The sequence below is a fragment of the Hippocampus bargibanti genome, linkage group LG03 (assembly GCF_051943395.1).
Source record: "Hippocampus bargibanti isolate YZ-2025 linkage group LG03, ASM5194339v1, whole genome shotgun sequence".
NCBI classification, from domain to species: Eukaryota; Metazoa; Chordata; class Actinopteri; order Syngnathiformes; family Syngnathidae; genus Hippocampus; species Hippocampus bargibanti.
The window spans coordinates 15,531,709-15,550,426 of NC_142736.1; the positions used below are offsets into that span (position 1 = coordinate 15,531,709).

General features: G+C 39.7%; 1 protein-coding gene across 1 annotated transcript in view; it reads left to right on the forward strand.

The window, feature by feature from the left end:
- The first annotated feature begins 7,347 nt into the window (after positions 1–7,347).
- Positions 7,348–18,718, forward strand: part of kcnq1.1 (potassium voltage-gated channel, KQT-like subfamily, member 1.1) — a 32,937-nt gene continuing 21,566 nt past the window's right edge. Inside the window, exons 1-5 of the mRNA XM_088992210.1 lie at positions 7,348–7,816; positions 11,245–11,335; positions 16,324–16,450; positions 16,826–16,904; positions 17,663–17,759. Coding sequence (XP_088848336.1) covers positions 7,512–7,816; positions 11,245–11,335; positions 16,324–16,450; positions 16,826–16,904; positions 17,663–17,759 — 699 coding nt within the window. The 5' untranslated portion in view covers positions 7,348–7,511. The remainder of the gene's footprint in view (positions 7,817–11,244; positions 11,336–16,323; positions 16,451–16,825; positions 16,905–17,662; positions 17,760–18,718) is intronic.

Sequence of the window (18,718 nt, forward strand, 5' to 3'; positions counted from 1 at the left end):
TAAAACTTGTTGGTAACGGAGGCTACTCCAGCCATTTTGTGTAAATCCCCCACCAACTACTTAAATATAAATGCATTTTCTCAAGCATATGTTTTTGCAGTTATATACTGTTTATACTTTTGATGGAATCACCTGAGATTTCAACATATCACAAATATTTTCGTGAACGTGGACACACACTATTTGGTTTATTTGTGACAAAGAGCATTTGAATTTGAAAAAGATGCAATTACAGTTTTGAAATGGAAATTGATCTCATTGTCTTTACCATAACTTCAGCATAAGCAGTTCATCCTCACCCCACATGCCACGGAGATTGTCATCCATCCATTTTCAACACCGAGTGTCATGAACAGGATAGCAAGTAGTTGCTGGACCAGATCCGAGCTGACTTCAGGCAGGAAGCAGACTGCAGTACACCCTGAATTGGCCGCCAGACAGTCACAGGGCACATTGTGACAAACAGACATTCACACCCACACCCACATACACATGGTCATTGAGTGGGAACCGATCTCACGCACCCTGCACATGAAATCAGGTGAGGTAATTTTTGTCAATAATTAAAATTCGAAAGCCACAGCAGCATAAACAACACTCTGCCATCTTTATTTATTTTATTATTTTTTGTTGGCTTTGTCAAAATGTATCAATGCCATGAAGAATATATCATTTATGCAAGACACAACGTGGTTCCCCCTCAGGTTATGGAATATACAAAACAGTTAAATCTGTACAGATTATCAATGTTTAGTCTGTGATTTACTTGTGATCGAATTTGTTGAGCACAGTGGAATAAGCCAATCTCAACCATGACACATATGTCACGTTGCCTGGTTCCTTGTCTGTTAATCGTTTGCTGTTTTTTTTGTGCCATTCTCACCTCAACGTCTTCTGCTATGTACTTCAATTTCTCAGCTGCCACCTCTCTCTGGCTTTCATTTTCTGTATGCTCATAAACTTACCTGCTCACAGTGACGTGCAGTCAGTGGAGGCAGTGCCTCACCTGTTGTCATGGAAAGCTGTCATGGAAATATCAAATGACAAAATAAATAAAACAGTTATATGTATTTAGTGATTTGTACTTTATAGTTCTTGTCCATTTAACTTCACCGTTTTAGGATTTTTTTCAAAATCGCTGAATTTTCACATTTACCGTTCAAATACTAAGTAGAGACGAGCGGTGAGGCTGAGCCTCACTATGGATTGCGCAATCACTATGCTTACTGTGCTGGCTTGCTCTGCAGTGAGACCGCATTGCTATCCTTCTGCATTTCGCTATTAAAGCGTTCAAACACGTTTAGTATATGAACTACATTTCTACAGTTTAGCTGGTGTATATAATCTAGAGTCATTGTACATTATAAACACTGTACTACAGTGTTTATTTTGTTTTCTTTTTATCAAATCGCTGTGCGTAGGTGAGGCAAACAGTTCTCCCGCCTCATGACAGGCAGGGGGCGCTTGTGATTCCAGAGATACAGTAAAGTCTCGTTATATCGATATCGGATATATCGATAGTCCCGGTTATATCGATACTATTTCTATGCACGCACGGAGAAAATTACATGCAAACAGGGTCGGATATATCGATAGTCCCGGTTATATCGATATTTTTTCGGACTCCCTTGAATATCGATATAACGAGACTTTACTGTACTTCTTACTCCACGTCTGCAGAATAATAGAATGAGAGACAGAAAGCTACAGTAAACAGTTAGCAAGTAAAGTGCAACCCTGCAGTCATTTTTTCGTGTTGTTTGGCCTCACTTTCAGAATGGAGGATTACATATCTAAATTGAAACAATTTTTTAAACTGGACTTTCAATCGAAGCAGGAGGTAATAATTAAAGGAAGACCAACACCGGAGCTAAAAGGTTTGCTTCAGACAACGGGACACAATGCTCGCTCTTTTCAGGCGGACTGGTACACACGAAAAGGCTGGCTGTGTGGATGTCCAGCAAGAAACCGCCTTTTCTGCTTTTCCTGCCTTCTGTTCTCAACTTGTGACAATGTCTGGACTCAAATGGGATATTGCGACCTGAAAAATTTACAACGAAGACTCAACATCAGCATCCACAATGCTAAGGTAAAGGAGAACCGGGAGATTTTAAAAGATCTCATCAATGCCACCTGCTCCCTTGCCAAACAACAGCTGGCATTTCGTGGAAATGATGAAAGTAAAGGCTCCGCTAATCGTGGCAACTATGTTGAACTATTACATTTCGTTGAGAAAAATGACAGGCTAGCGAGTATTTTTGGGACATCCACTGTATTTTCTAGCCTGTGAAACAGAATACAGAACGATTTAATTGAAGCAGTTGGTGATGTCATTAGAAATGACATTAAAAAGGAGATCGGTGTAGCTCCATTTGTTGCTGTAGAAGTAGACGAGATTGTCATTCTCAGCACTGAAAACATACAGTCGGAACAGGACTGATCAAGGACGACTTTCTTCACTGGCAGTGGTCTCCGTTGAGACAGAGAGACTTTTAAAACTGAAGAAAGATAAGGAAGGCTTCTCCAAAGAAGTTATCGATGCCTTTCTTCCGAAGGAGCGGCGCATGGACTTCATTTACAAGTAAAGGTAACACGATAAAAACGTTTTTTTAATTATTTTTTCTATGCTACAGTTTGTATATATAAAGAATGCTGACATGAAATTTTATACAATACGTTAACTGTTGCCAATCAAATGGTGAATAAACTACTCTGTAGAGTTCATATGTTTGTAAATCTGACTATGATGACGTCAGTGCCTCACCAGCCATGAACCTCACCGCACGTCACTTCCTGCTCATCACCTACCCTTGAGGCCTTGCAGTGTGATCTCAGAAGGCACAGGAAGGAACATCTTCTGCTTCATAGCGCAAGACAAGGCATTATGCACATCTCAAAGCACAGCATGTGGATAACGGCATGATGGGCTAAGGGTGACAGTTTAACATATTACACAGGCCAAACAACTGAGTTATTTATTGCTTAAATTTCTACCATGAGGTAAAAAAAACGTCCTTTCTAAAATTCCTGCTGGAGAGCAGTTTTGTTTTCACACTATTTCCTTTGGATTTCTAATGGCACAGATATCTAGAATTTCTGAGAACATCTGAGAAATGCATCTAAAACATTGTTTGGGTTGCTTACTAAGATACTGTATATGATGGTAATCTTATCATTTGGATAACCAAATGCAGGAAGTCAAGGCTGATCAAATATAGTCTTAGTATGACTTTGCCAATGTCACAATTTACTGCCCACGCCTGTTCAAGTATTTAATATAGAGACAACAGATAATTTCTATTTAATGGTGATGATTCTATTTGTTGCCTGCATGATTTTTTTAAAACACTAGATTAAAAAGTCAGATGTAGTCTATATAGCATATGTTGTAAATGTGACTTTGGAAGTCAATTTCACATGATGATACTTGTTTCCATGGCAACCTTCAAGTGCTAATGTTTGACTGACATCTGCTGATAGGAAATGTAGGTTTGTCATTTGTAAGGCCTTAGTTTGAAGATGGATGATACTGATTTGCTGTGGCGACCCCTGAAAAGGAAAAGCCAAAAGGAAAAGAAGAGTTTAAAGCTGCAATTTCAACTCCTAGTTGTGCACTGCTTTCTCTCCTCTGGATGGTACATACAGTACGGTATTAAGTCCAAAATGACAAAAACAAGAATGAGGAGAAGGTTGACAGCCGGTCTGTGAGTAAATACCACTCATGTAAATGAGTGTTTTTCAATCTTTTTTGAGCCACATTTCTTTCATTGAAAAAAATTCTGCGGCACACCACTACCTAAAAATGTGAAAAAAAGCTTATTTTAACAACTAAGTGTTATATCGTTACTAGAAGTGTTTTTTAACTTAGAAAAACAATATATAATACATTGAATAAGAATCTAATTAACAGTGATACAATATTTGGTGCATTTGTTTTAATGGCAAGTTAAATATAGTAAATTAGAACGTGAACTTTCTCAGGGTCGCCTTTTTTGTGTGACAACAGGTTATTTTTCCCTTGGTCGTATACTCTGTGCTGCAATATTGTACCAATCCCTGTCCCATTTTGAGTCTTTGGATAACATCATTCAAATAACATTTGTTTTCAATGTGTCGCTCCCAGTCTAGCTTCCATTTAGACCATGTTTTTCCCATCAAAAATTTGCTTAGAACTTTAACTGCATGTTTTGCAGACCTTACTTTGTCGAGAAAGTAAGTATCTCACCCGGTCTCACTGCTTGTTCTTCTATTTGAACCAACTCTGACAGCAATTCCAGTTTAAAATACCTACATTTCTTTCTTATTTTGGTTTGGGCCGCTGGCGTATCAAATTCACAGGCCGGTCGTTTTGCCTTAAAAAGAGATTGCATTAGCATATCGCCGCCGCACTGTTATTGTTTAGGCGCAGAGAGCATATGCATGTACTCTCAATACCATGATTGGTTGGCGAGTGTCAATGCATCGTATTGTGTGATCGGCTGGACTTCTGTCACTCACTGAAGTGTACAGCAAATTGATTGACCGTGCAGGCATACATTTTGGATAATTTCCCATGGCACACCTGACAGTATCTCACAGCACACCAGTGTTCTGCAGCACGGGGATTGAAAAACATAAGCAGTCTGGCTAGTATCAGAAGAAAAATAAATCACATTTTCCACAAATATGAATCAACTTCAATCAAATGTAGGCTCCTGTAGGAAATACCGATGAGTGTCCTTGGTGCTCAGACCCAAAAAAGGCAATGAGATTTCATACTGTAATTGGGTCAAGTTATTTTACCGACAGAGAGTAGTTAATTGTTTCCTTTGGTTTAATTAGCGTCTCGGTTATGTCATACAATCACAGATTAGGAAAATTCATATATAGATCCATCTTTTATCGTGGAAACCTGAGCAATAACTATGTTATTTTGTCTTTCTGAAGACCCAGATGAAGGCCATCAATGCCATCTTGATGAGATTAAACCTGACTGCACTTTATAAATTGGTCATGAATCACTAGAATTGGTGTAAAGAACTATGTAATGGTTTGAGATGCAAGTGCAGTGTCTGACAGATCACTTGTTATGTTTGAGCCAATTTGGCGACAGAGCAAGGCACTTCTTTAATTCCTCTCAGTCAAACACATCCTCGGGTACACAGTCTGTAATCCCCACACAGTGTTCTTTTAATTGGCTATGAGGCACAATAACAACTATTATATGTAACTGGAGGAATCACGCTCAATACAAAATAAAATACAATGTCCTTTTGTTTAAATGCATGCCGCAATAGTGGATGGAAAGTCGATGTGAATCCTTTGGAATGTATTCAATTTCTCCATACACTGGTCATCAAATGTGGTATGATCTTCATCAAAATCACACAAATAAACTTGTCGCCCGTTAATATGAATTCAGTGAATGTAGACCCATTTTTATACCTTATCTATTGTACTAATTGCACTAATTATATAATGTCCCTTGTTTGTGTTATGTGTGTCTAAAATAGCAGTATTGCTGCTCTCGGTCATAGTCTGGTCTTGCATGCTGGGTCCGAGAGGGCAGTAATTTCATCTGTGCTGTATGTCATGCATATTAGCATATTTGACAATAAAGCTGACTTTGACTTTGACTTTGGTGACAGTTAACTACTTAGATCTTCTTGTTACTGCATATTTGTCTTTCCATCAATGTTGATTGCATTTGATACAATAACTCTGAAATGATCAATTTTAAACCTTAATTCAGCAGTATTGACTTTCCGAAAATTGTACACTCTCTGAGTGAGAGGAAAAGCTTTGATAATAAGGTGGTATCAACCAACAAGAGAAGCATGAGTTGTGATTGCTTCTGGGCAACACAACCTGTCATCACATGAAGGGCTTTCATCTTATTAAAATCTGCTGCAGTGAACTTGTACCGCCTCCTCCCCTCCCCTTTTTATGGACCAACTTGGCCAATCTCTTGAAAACAGAAATGTGTAGACTGTAGAGTGACCTTGTCAAATTAATGTGCAAGTCTCCTCTGAGCTTAAATTGCAACAATCTATAGTGCATGCTACAAAAACTGGAAACACTTTTGGCCTAAAGCACGTCCAATTTTCTAGCTGATGGCCATTTACTATATCCAACTGTTTCACTTTTTTATGATCCAAGGGCTTTTCTCCTTGTCGATGCAGGGAAAATTATTTTCCGTGGAAATTCTTGATGCAAAAAAGTGACAATTAATTGTGGTGGTAGAGGGTTGAAAAATGTCAATTGTTGTGCCAGTGAAAAAGAGCTAACACTGTCCTCTGTCAGGCTCAATTTCAATCAAATGTCCCCAAGCTGGTGGCAATACAATGTATGGATGAAAGAAGAAAATGTGGTGTTTGAAAAAAACACAAACACCACAACCAAACAGAGATAATTGACTGAACAAATAACCAGACAAACAAAACTAAAGCGATCTCAAAGTCAATTAAATATGGTTGGAAAACTCTACATTAGCGGTGTTAATCACTAAATGAGCAAAGGAAGTAAAGATAAAGGCCAAATCACCAATGTTTGTTTATATTTCTACTTGCATTCCGACAGACTGTTCTAAAGGGTTCAAAATAAGAACTGACAAAATAGCTGGGATAGGCTCAAGCACGCCCCATAGCCCTCGTATGGATGAGCGGATGAGAAAATGGACGGATAGAATGACAGTAATTGTGTTGCAGGGAATAGGACAGGCTTTCTCTTGGGAGTTGAAGCTGGGTTAATTTTTAGCTAACTGTTACTGTTGACGAAGAAGAAACACGAATGTAAATAAATACAGATTTTTTTTTCCAAATGTGTCATTCTGATTATATACATAACAGATATGCATTGAGTGCAGCGAAACATTCAATCATGGTTTTCTATTTGATTTTTTAAAGTGAGAAATAAAATAGAGGACATTCCTTTGACCTATCGGATATTTTGCTGAACTGTTTGAAGTCCATGGTATCATGGGATTCACTCAGCCATGCTAAAAGGGTGATGTTATGTGCATGTTGTGGGACACCCACTCCGGAAGTAATTAATATAATTTTAAAAAATGTGTTATTTTAAAAGATTGATACTTTTACAAGAAACAGCAACGACACAAATAAAGAAAAAACGTACGTTTCATTTTCATCTTCTCTCTCTCTCTCTCTCTCTCTCTCTCTCTCTCTCTCTCTCTCTCTCTCTCTCTCTCTCTCTCTCTCTCTCTCTCTCTCTCTCTCTCTCTCTCTCTCTCTCTCTCTCTCTCTCTCTCTCTCTCTCTCTCTCTCTCTCTCTCTCTCTCTCTCTCTCTCTCTCTCTCTCTCTCTCTCTCTCCTCTTTTTTTGTGTAAGTCTCTATCAAACACAATGGACTGTTCACTTATAGAGGCCCTCCCCCTTGATCTTGAGTGGGGAAGATGTGTTTTGCTTCCAATAGCTGTTGCGCAACAGGGGTTGTGCAACATTGTCTATAGCTCCTGAGCGAAAAATAAGAAGAGAAAACTCAACCAAGCGGTGAAAAGACACGGAGGAGACACGATGTCGAATTCTGCGCGCTCTCGGGGGACCATTCACAAGTGTCCAGATGAGTCCCGTGAAAAGGGAAAAGCAGACTGTGAGCTGTATGAGACCAACCTCGGCACACCAGAGAAGCACGGATCTGCAATGGAGGCAACCCATATTCATCTGCAGCCTTACTTACTTCAACCTCGCATGTTTGGGCGCAAGTTAGTGTACAGCAGCAGAGTCCGACCAGTCCTCACTCACGCATCTTTCCAAGGACACGTGTATAACTTTTTGGAAAGGCCATCCGGCTGGAAGTGCTTCGTTTATCACTTCACTGTGTGAGTGTTACCGTAATTCAATATCTAAAGAACAACAAATGCAGCAACTGTTGAAAATATATTTATGAATAGATTTCTGACACAGCTGTTAAAGAGAGAGAGAAGGAGAGAGAGAGAGATAACGATAGAGAAAGAGATAATGATACTCACATCCATCAATTTATTTATCCATACATCAGTGTTTGAAATAATGTCTGCCCGGAGGCCTGGGGCGTACAACTTTTACGTCGGGCGTACAACTTTCAAAACGTCTCGGCCCGGGTGGCCGACAACTTCTTCAGATAAAAAAAGATATGTTTCAAATCAAAAGTTTGTTTTGTTAAATAAAGCAAAAGCTACAAGCAAACCGCTACAATCCACGTGGACTCCTCTATCTAAGCGCCTTTCAAAACTTTCAAGTACACTTTGCAGTCACAGTATAGTCCGAAGCACGAAACAGGCTTCTGATATGCAAATTTCAAACAGAAGCATGTTTCATGCTTCGGACTATACCGTGACTGTAAAGTACTTGACAATTTTGAAAGGCGCTTAGAAAGAGCAGTCCACGTGGCTTTAGCAGACAACGCAACACAAACATTGCATTGTGCACCATGACGACAAACGGCAACTGGAGTAAAATCTTCAGCAAGGGATATTTACCATACATTAAGCAAGGGGGTATTTGTGGGAGGCACTTCCTTAATTTAAAAACATTCTTTGCACTTTGCAACAATGTTTTTTGTTGCGATTAGTCGTCTTATTGTGTTTCAAGTTGTGAAAAATGGGGCAGGCAACTTTATAGCCGGGCAGCCAACTTTTTAGAGTTGTCTGCCCTGGTGTCCGCTAACTTTTTGTCATGAGTTTCAGACACTGCTGTGTATGTCACACAGCAGTGGTGGGCAGTGCATGTCACTAATTGCCTTCAGTAGTGCTATGTCTGAAACAATCCTCAGCTGCCACTGTAAAAAAGTGTGGTGTGATTTACTACACATATTGTACTGTACTAGAGGATACAGTTAGCCAGGAAATAACTTGTGAAGAAAGAAACACTGACACACACTTGACTTTTTACCATCAACATGTGGATTCATGATATCGGGTCAGAAGTCGTTCTTTCACACCAGGTCAGAAGTTGCTCTTCACACCACAGAGAAGATGATTACAGAAAGATGGCAAAGCATCAATAATAACCTCATAAAATTGCTATATTATTTGCTATTTTTACTAGTCCCACATTTCTTAATGGTGTCCAACTTTTCTTGAAAAGTCCGTCTTGAAAATGATACAGGAAATCTGCAACCAAACCATTTCTTCTCGTCCTTCAGCCATTGTGGGTTGACCAAACCACTTTTGAATCAACACTATATATGCTTATGCAGCTCGCTACCGATAAAGTGTGCTAGCTGTGACCTGTGACAGTATGCTCTTGTCATTAGCGGCTTGTGATCAGAGCAGTTTTCACAAACTATCACAGTCAATCATAGTTTGCGAAAACTGTCGCGTTGACCAGCACCTGCAAGGAGGCGCTGGTGCCCCTTTTGAGTTGCCAACTCAAAATGTGATTGGTTAAAGCAACAGTTTGATTGACACATTTGATCCTCCAGGGCCCGCAGAACTGATTGTGAGGGTGTACATGTAGAATTCTGACCCCGGTAACACATGATAGCTGAAATGTGATTGGTTAAATGCTTAAAAATGAAAACACATGTCTGGAAGCAGTGCAAAAAGGGGGGGAAGTCTTGAAAGGAAGCTGAAAGACAATTAAGAATTATTTAATAAGAATTAATGGACAAAATATAATCAAAATATAATTAACATCAGTCTGTGATTCAGATATTTTTAGGCCAGCAGAGAAGGCTTTGCAGGCCTTGATGGATACACAGTAATTTTTGTAGAGTACATTAACCTCCATTGAGGAAAATTATACTTATTATTTACAGTGGGACCTTGGCTTATGAACTTAATTGGTTCCCAGACAGAGTGTGTAAGGCGAAAAGTGTGTATCCCAAAAATTAATTTCCCATAGGAAACCATTCAAACGAGAATAATCCGTTCCCAGGTCCCCATATAACATAATTTTCTATTTTCTAAGCCTTAAAACTACACAAACTATACCTTATTTTATGTATAATAAATGTGCTATAATATTATGATTAAAGAAATAAACTGTCCTGTACAATAAAGTCATTTTATTTACCTTTGTGATGGTCGTTAATGATGATGGAATTTAGTGTCCGGTTTCCTCAGCATTAAAAACTTGATGAGGAACATAACCTTCTTCTTTCACCATCTTGAGGAATGATCGCTTGTCGGTGCTTTCTCTGTGATAATTGTATCTAGTTCTTCATCAATTGTGATCTGTTAAGCTGGGTTGATAGCTTTTTGCATCAAGTGTACAGATGACTTGTGCGGGTTATTTGTGGAGCCTGATTGATGGGATATTTTAATCTTCCAGTCTACACTCCGCTTTTTTCAAAGTTGAAAGTCTAAATTTCACTGTTTACTATCCATTTTCTAAACTTTTTTTATGTTTTTTCTTTTATTTTTCACTTTTGTTTTTGTTTTAAAACTCGGTCATCTCCCTTTCTTGTGTGTGTTTTCTCTCACTCTCTCTCTGTCTGCCTGTCTCTTTAATATTTAACCCCCCTCCCACTGCCTGACTGCGTGATTTTAACCTAGGCGTCGGCAGCCGCATGTGGCTCTTTCACCCCCTGCTGCGGCTCCCTGCGGCTTTAGAAAATAAATATTCAATGTATATTATTTTAGTTCGTTCGTTTTTAAAATGTAATTCTAAATTTGAAGATTATGGTGATTATAAATAATACAAAATAAAACATTCGATTTTTTTTGTCGCTCATAATATACATCACAACCATCGACAGTGGACGTATATCCGGTCACAACCGCCAAATTGCGCACGATTCTTGAATTTTTCGACCCCCAGGGAGGCCAACTATGGATAAATCTAAGAAAAGAAAAGTGTCTGAAGAAAACAGAACGTTTAATGATTCAAATCATTAAAATTCAAATCACCACCTCCAAATCTAAGACCATGGTGGCCTGTCGGAAAAGGGTGGAGTGCCCTCTCAGGGAGGAAATCTTGCTCCATTTGGAGGAATTTGAGTCTGTTGGGATCTTGTTCACAGGTGAGGGAAGGAGAACAAGGAGCTGATCCAAAAAGTCAAGCTCTTGAATGACCAGTCAGTCTATGTTCCTACTTTCGCGGCCAAGTGGAGTAGTCAAGCCGTTGTTCCTCTATGTGGAGAGGGTTTAAATGAGTTGATACAGTGATCTGATGAAGATGCCTCCTCTGGTGAGGTGATCTGGACATATTGTAGTATCAGGAGCCCGAGGGCACGCTGGAGAGACTAAATCTCTCCGCAAGCCTGGGAACACCTTTAATAACAAGTATTAAACTTTTTTTTCCTCATTGTATCCCTTTTTTCTAGGTTCCTCGGAGTTATTGCTTGCCTGATTCTCAGCATTCTGTCAACCATGCCCATCTATCACCTCTTTGCCTTCTCGGTTCTCTTCTGGGTGGTAAGTGTTAATTTTGATGTCAAATTTCCAGTAAATCAAACGATAGTTCTTGAACACTTCACCAACAAGGAAGTTGTTCCCGTAAATAATACATGGTGAAAAGTGAAACTTCAAACCACAAGTCAAACTGTGTCTGTATCAATTTTCATTGGAGTCTGATATACGGCAGTGTGTCGCCATTTCTCTCTCTCTCTCTCTCTCTCTCTCTCTCTCTCTCTCTCTCTCTCTCTCTCTCTCTCTCTCTCTCTCTCTCTCTCTCTCTCTCTCTCTCTCTCTCACTGCTGCAGCCTGATAAGACCTCACGCTAAACACTTTTGCACTGATTTTATTGACTCAGATGTTAGATTAAAATGTTGTAAAAAGTAAGCCGGTGTCATTTCTGGTCTCATACCCAAGTCACCAATCACTAAAAATCACATTTTTCCTCGTGTTCTTGTTGTTGTTTTTTACATTTTATGACATTAATTTCATCAAACGTGATCTGTTTGTTAAAACAGGTTGACCGGTTTTTTTTCTTAATTGTGATTTAATTTATTGATAATCAGATGAAGCCGTTGATCTATGTTTGCACCATCACAAGCTGTTTGTCATGGACAAAAGAATAAGTTGAGTGTCCAGGCTCTTCCTTAGACCTAAGGTGAGAGTCAGAGTAGATGTGCCACTCCTCTACATTCTGTCACATTACAAACGAGGCAGATAGCAGCCGTCTCGTCGTAACGGAATGCATATCTGGATTCCCGAAGCAAGCGACAAAGACAAAAGATCTGGGAAGAGGGTTTAATAAACAACACAAAGCGCTGATCCCAACATGAGGACCAGGAGAAATATAAAATAACGGACACCAAAGTGCGAGTCGGGAGGCAAGGGGAAAGCCGACCCACGTACTACGCCAACGGAGAAAAGGAACATGCACACGGTGGTGCAAAAGGCAACAATCCCGACCAGTAAAGAGAACTCAGGAGAGGGGGGCTCAGACCGGACATACAAGAGTGCAGTTTAAAGAGTCTGACCCGGGAACTGGTATGTAGCGAGGCACATCAATACTCCGGCGACTACATACAGTAAGCGTCCTGTATAAATACCCGGTGACATAATGAGGTGATTGGCAGCAGGTCGTACAAATGTGACACATTTCGAGGGTCCAGATGAGATGGCTTGGACATCTGATCAGGATGCCTCCGGGATGCCGGGATGATTTTCTTTTCACGATCCACCAAGAGGCGGCATTGGGAAAGACTAGGAATATGGTGCTGACACGATTGTTTCTAATATGGCCGGGAAACACTTTGTGATTTCCTCTGAAGGGTTGGATAAAGTGGCATTGGAGAGGGGATCCCGTGACCCAGTCCCGGATAAGCGGAAGTAAATGGATGAATGGGCACTGAAATGCAAAGTACTTGAACATTGCTGGAATCTTATACTGAATGTGAGCCCATTTACGTCAAAGCAGATTTCTTTGGCCTTCTATTTGAAACACCTTTCGTAAAGAAGGTCCTTCTTTCAATAAAATATTACCCACCCAAAAAAAAGTTCATATTTTGAAATTCACAGCACTTAAATATTGCCATATTGTGAGGAACATAATATGAGTTTATATAACCATTGGCAACAATGACAAAAAATGCATGATACCATCATCATAAGAAAACTGTATGACCTTTAAATGCAAATTACTTTCGTAGTATGGCAGTGTGGGTAGATGAATGAGGTTTGTGAATAACACCATAACTCTCATCGATGCTAATGTAAAAGTTGACTTCAAGCTTAGTTGGACTTTATTAATGTCTTGTTTTTTTAAACAGTAACTTTGCCCTCACAATATGTACAGCATATATTCTTTCCTATCTGTCAGTGTAAGCAAAATAGTTCAAATGCCTGATGCACGAACCAAAATAACTTTCAGAGTGCAGGCCTTCACGGTGGCTTCAATCTCTCGGACGTGAAAGGTAAATGTTTTCATCAAAAGACGATAATCTAGTAATAACAAATATGGTTTCAATGCCTGATGCACAAACCCAGCATTTATTACATGGCATGATGTCAGAATCAGAATCAGAAAGCCTTTCATTGTTCCACAATGTGGAAATGTGCATATAATTTGACATTTAAATAACAAAATCTGCACTTATGTATCATTGAAATCTACAGTCAATCACAGTTCCTGAAAAAGTTCTTACCTGGTCTCCAAGAGTGACGTTCTCTTTTCTTTTCAATTTACAATTCTGTGGAGTGTAGAAACAGGCCAATATTGAACAATATACGAGGACCCCACAGCAGGGTTTTGACCATCCCACCAGGGGAGTCAAACATCAACTACAGGTTGACAGGGCAATTGCATAAGACCATAAAACCAGAAGTGTAAACTTACGCACTGACGGGATCGATGACAAGATCTGCAACCTAAGGCCCCACCCACGGATACTGGAGTGTCTGGAACTTCATCACATAAACAAGATCCTAAAAAATAAAATAAAAAGAAAAAATCATCAACAACTCAATGAGCCTGTGAAATACAACTCTGAAGTCCAAGTGAAAGTCAGTTGCAGAGACAAATGTCAGATGTGGCATATTCCAAGGAGATGCTCTCTCACAGTTGCCTTGCTACATACGCCTGGACCCAGTCAGTCAGATCATAACTAAGAGAGACTTTGATACTGTTTCACTTATTGCACAACATGTTGTTCTCCATCATGGAGCTATACAGGTAACATCCAACTTATGACCGGGTTCCGTTCCGACCAAACGGTCGTAAGTCAAAATGGTCATAAGTTGAAATCTATTAAAAATGTTGAATGCGATTTGGTGCGGTGGGTCGCCGTTGTTCTACCGATTGCCCTCTCTCTAGCCTTACTCCGCTCTCCGCGCCACCTCGTCCCAAGCAGAACAAATGTCTCAAAGAGGCGGCGGCGTCACGGCGATCCCGAGCGCAGATGCCTAATCCGCCTCGGCTCTATACCTGGATGGGCCGTGACCGGCGTTGAGGGACCCTCGCCCTGTTCTTGTTGCGGCGGTCTCGCGGTCCCGCACGCCCGAGCGCCGACGCCCACCCGTCTCGGCTCTAGTCCTGGCTGCGCCTTCCGGTGCCATCACGCGGTCGATTGCTGTGCGAGAGTGAGATGCTGTCTGGCCGAAATTGTCGTACGCGTTGCCGGGCTACTAGCATGTTGCGGAGCCAGGCAGCAACGGTCGTAAGTCGCATCGGTCATAAGTCGGCTGTTACCTGTATAACAAAATTCACAAGAGATTCACTCAACTCAAGTCAACTGTATTTATAGAGTGCTTTCAAACAGTCATCACTGCATGCACAGTGCTCTACATTGATCAACTACCATATACACAACAATAAGGCAATTAATCAGTCACAAATACAGTTGAAAGTACCAGGGAGTAAAACTAAGACCAAGTCTGAGTCATGCTGAGTAAAATGCCAAAGAGTCCAAGTTTTGAGATGGGTTTTAAAGATGGGAAGAGATGTGGATTGCCAAATATTAAGTGGGAGCTCATACCAGAAAGAGGGGCCAGGAATGGAAAAGGCTTGATAACCTCTGTTTAGTTTGTGGTACTTCTACTAATGTCTGGTCAACAGACTTGAGGCGCTGGGAAGATGTGTCGGGATGGATGAGCTTGGAGAGTTAAGGTGGCACGAGGTCATTTAAAGATTTGAAAACAAATAATAGAATCTTGAAAAGAACTCTAAAATGTTTTGGGAGCCAGTGAAGGGATGCCAGAGTCGTAGGGACTGTATGTGCTCCCTCTTACGAATACCAGTCAAGAGGCGAGCAGCAGCATTCTGGACCAGCTGGAGAGGCTTTATAGAAGATTGGCTGACTCCAAAGTAAAGTGCACTTCAGTATTCCAACCGGGATGTGACGAAGGCATGAATTACTGCGCAAAAGAAAGGTTTTACATTGGCCAGCTGCCTAAAATGAAAGAAGGTGGCACCAATTTGTCAGACAAGGTTAAAAATCACTGTCCAGTTTTAGACCCAAGTTTGCGGCTTTTGACATAAAATAACGCACATGTTTTCCAATGTCATTTGCCAAGAGGAGTAACAGGACTGACTGTGCCCTATGCATCATATTGAAAACTGACTAGAAGACCTCCAAGATGTTATGTTAATCCAATCAAGATTTCAAGGGCATGTGCACCATGTTTTCCAGCATTTTTAAAATGGAAGGCAGTTTGGAGATGGTCCTAAAATTTTACAGTACATCTTGACCAAGACCAGATTTCTTCATCAAGGGTTGGACATGTTTAAATGGTGGAAGAACAACTCTAGAGGAGAGGCTGCTGTTAATGGCCAAGACCGATGTGCCAATACTCTGGTGAACCTCCTCGAAATTGCAGGGGAAGGGAGTCACAAGGGGACCCAAAAAATTTAGCACAGCTGAACATGACAATCAAAACACAATCGGTCAACAATAATTACAACAGATGGTCAGAACTGTTGAGCAACTGAAGTTGTACATCAAGCAACATTGGGAAGGAATATCTCCTACCAATCTGTCCTACAAAACTCAACATTTGGTGATGCAACATAGTGGTAGACATGCCACGTGCCCTCTTTTCAAGCAGGAATATTTGCAAAAAAAAAAAAAAAAAAAAGTCATCGGTTTGCACTCGTCTTTCAGCAGTGTTTTCAGTTCATTATTTTTTCAAAAGATTTGCAAAATATGTAATCTGTTGTTATTTACGGATTATAGAAAAGCCCCAATTTTATTGGAATTGTGGTCTGTGGTTAAAGATTGATGTATATAAATGAAAAGTACCTCTTGAAATAACAATATAAAATGATAATCGTGCAAAATTATTCATTTGCATGTACACATTTTATATTCATTCATTCATTCATTCATTCATTCATTTCTTTCTGACTTCTTATTTCACCCATACAAGGGCATTTAATATGGAGAGGCATAAATGACAACAAGTCCAATCATGTTGTCCATGTTGCTGTTCATAATTTTCTATCCTTTCTTCCTTTCCAGGAGATTTCCCTTGTGGTCTTTTTAGGGTTGGAATACATTTTACGGCTTTGGTCAGCGGGTTGTCGCAGTATGTATGTTGGTTTCTGTGGACGACTGCGATTTGCAAAGAAGCCAATAATTGTCATCGGTATGAGCTCAAACACAAACATTTATGCGGACTCAAACCGCAAATAAATGTGCCACAAGAAAACCGAGAAAATACAAATTCAGTGCTATTACTATATTTCCTTTCTCAAAAGCCAGTTGTGTGACTGCTTTGTTCATTAATTTTATTCATTAATACATAAGCAATTTATGTCATTTAGTTTCTGTTTGTGGTCTTTTTTCTTGTTAGTTTTAGGTTTTTTAGTTTGTTAATTTGCCATATAATATTCTGAAACAATATGTTATCCTTCTTCTAATCAGCCCGAAGACTGTTTTTAGATTATAGTATACTTTTTATGTACATTTGTACACCAATGTCATATTTTTTCAAGCATTTCATTCTCAATTATGTGCACAGATCTCGTTGTTGTGATTTCCTCGATAATCGTGTTAGCGGTTGGTTCCAAAGGACAGGTGTTTGCAACCTCTGCAGTGAGGTAAGACTGTATGAAAAGTCCAATTGCAAGTCTTCCTTTCCTTTCCTTTTCTTTTGTTTATATTTAGTTTTTGTTTTTTGTGCCGTTCCCAAACCCACATAAGTACAGATGATTGTGTCAGAAAGGGCATCCGATGTAAAAGCCTGGACAAAACAACAGTAGTCATTCTCAGTATTACCTCAACATAAAAATAAGAACCGAATTTGCCAATATTCTATTTGTAATGTAATTTAACACGTATCTTCACGAAAGAAGGTCCATGAACAATAAAGACAGTTTTTCTTATGTTAAATATGTTTTTATAACTAAAAAAATATGTATGTATATATAATAATGGTCATCTCTCTTGATGTCACATGCACACTACTTGTTTTTATGAAAAATGGTCTTTGTTTGTATACAACTATTTAACTAACAGGATTTGAATCAATATTTTATTTGTTTGTACAGTATTGTGTGTTGAAACTAATTACCCTGCTAGAAAAAAAATAATAAGAAGAATCTGCCATGGAGGAGGGCTATGCTCGAATAGTCAAATTGTAGCAGGGTAAATATATACTGCACATCTTATGTTTGTGTTATCCAGTCTTGTATTAAGAACCTGAAAGTGAAACTTGAGTTAGAGGACAAGTGTCATTGCACAAGGTGGAAGTTGAAGAATATTGCTTGACTGAAGAATTCTTCAAGCAACAGAATTTTGCTGTGGCAAAAGTAAGTGTTTATAGCAAACTATTGTCACCATAACATGCTCATTCCAGGGGGATCCGTTTCCTGCAAATACTCCGTATGCTCCATGTAGACCGCCAAGGAGGAACGTGGCATCTCCTGGGGTCTGTTGTCTATGCCCATCGCCAGGTAATTCATTGTTTTACAAGTCCAAAACTCTCAGTGCCTTGCGATTTTCTTCCCTCTGAGTTTTAATCAGCTGAAAGAGGTGACTGTTATTACCTGCTCTCATCACTGCACTTTCATTCACTTTTCCATGTTAATTTCTTTCTGCTGAGTGGTTAGCCGCAAATATGCCAAAACGTCTCTCCACCAAGGCGAGTTATTTAAAGCCACTGGCATGAGTTGAAAGAAAAGAAACTATGCTGCCCTCGCCAAATGATTCAATGACAACCATGATGCTTATATGGTTACATTTCCTTTATTTAAATTAAATCCACAATGAAAGGCACACATTTACAACAAGTAACAATTGTCTAAAGTTTTTTTTTTTCTTTATCGATATTGTCAAACTAGCCGCCTGTGCATCATCAATAATACACATACATGGGTACATTAAAAACATACACTCAAGGCGGCACAGTCAAAAACCAGTTAGCACATCTGCCTCATTGTAAAGAGGTCATGAGTTTGAATCTGGGCTTCAGTTCTTGTACGTCCTCCGCATGTCCTTGTGGCTTTCCTTCGCCGGTTACCTCCCACCTCCAAAAAACATGCATGGCAGGTTAATTCAAGACTCTCAATCATCTTTCGGTGTGAATGTATTTTTGTCTCTGGGTGTCCTATGATTGGCTGAATACTGGTTCAGGCTGCCTTCCTACCTACTGCCTGAAGATGACTGGGATAGGCTTCAGCGCCCCCCGTGACCGTGGATTGGAAAATAGATGAATGGATGATAAAAGTACCAGTAATATAAAAATACTGTTAGGTTACATTCCCTGCAGTGTCGAACAGATCACCATTACCTACTACCTGCAATGTCTCACAGAAACATATAAGGTGTAGTGTAAGTACTGTAAAAAAACGCTCCCTGCTTTTGATTTGAGCCTTGCACCACATTGATTAATTAATTTTAATTTGCCATTAAT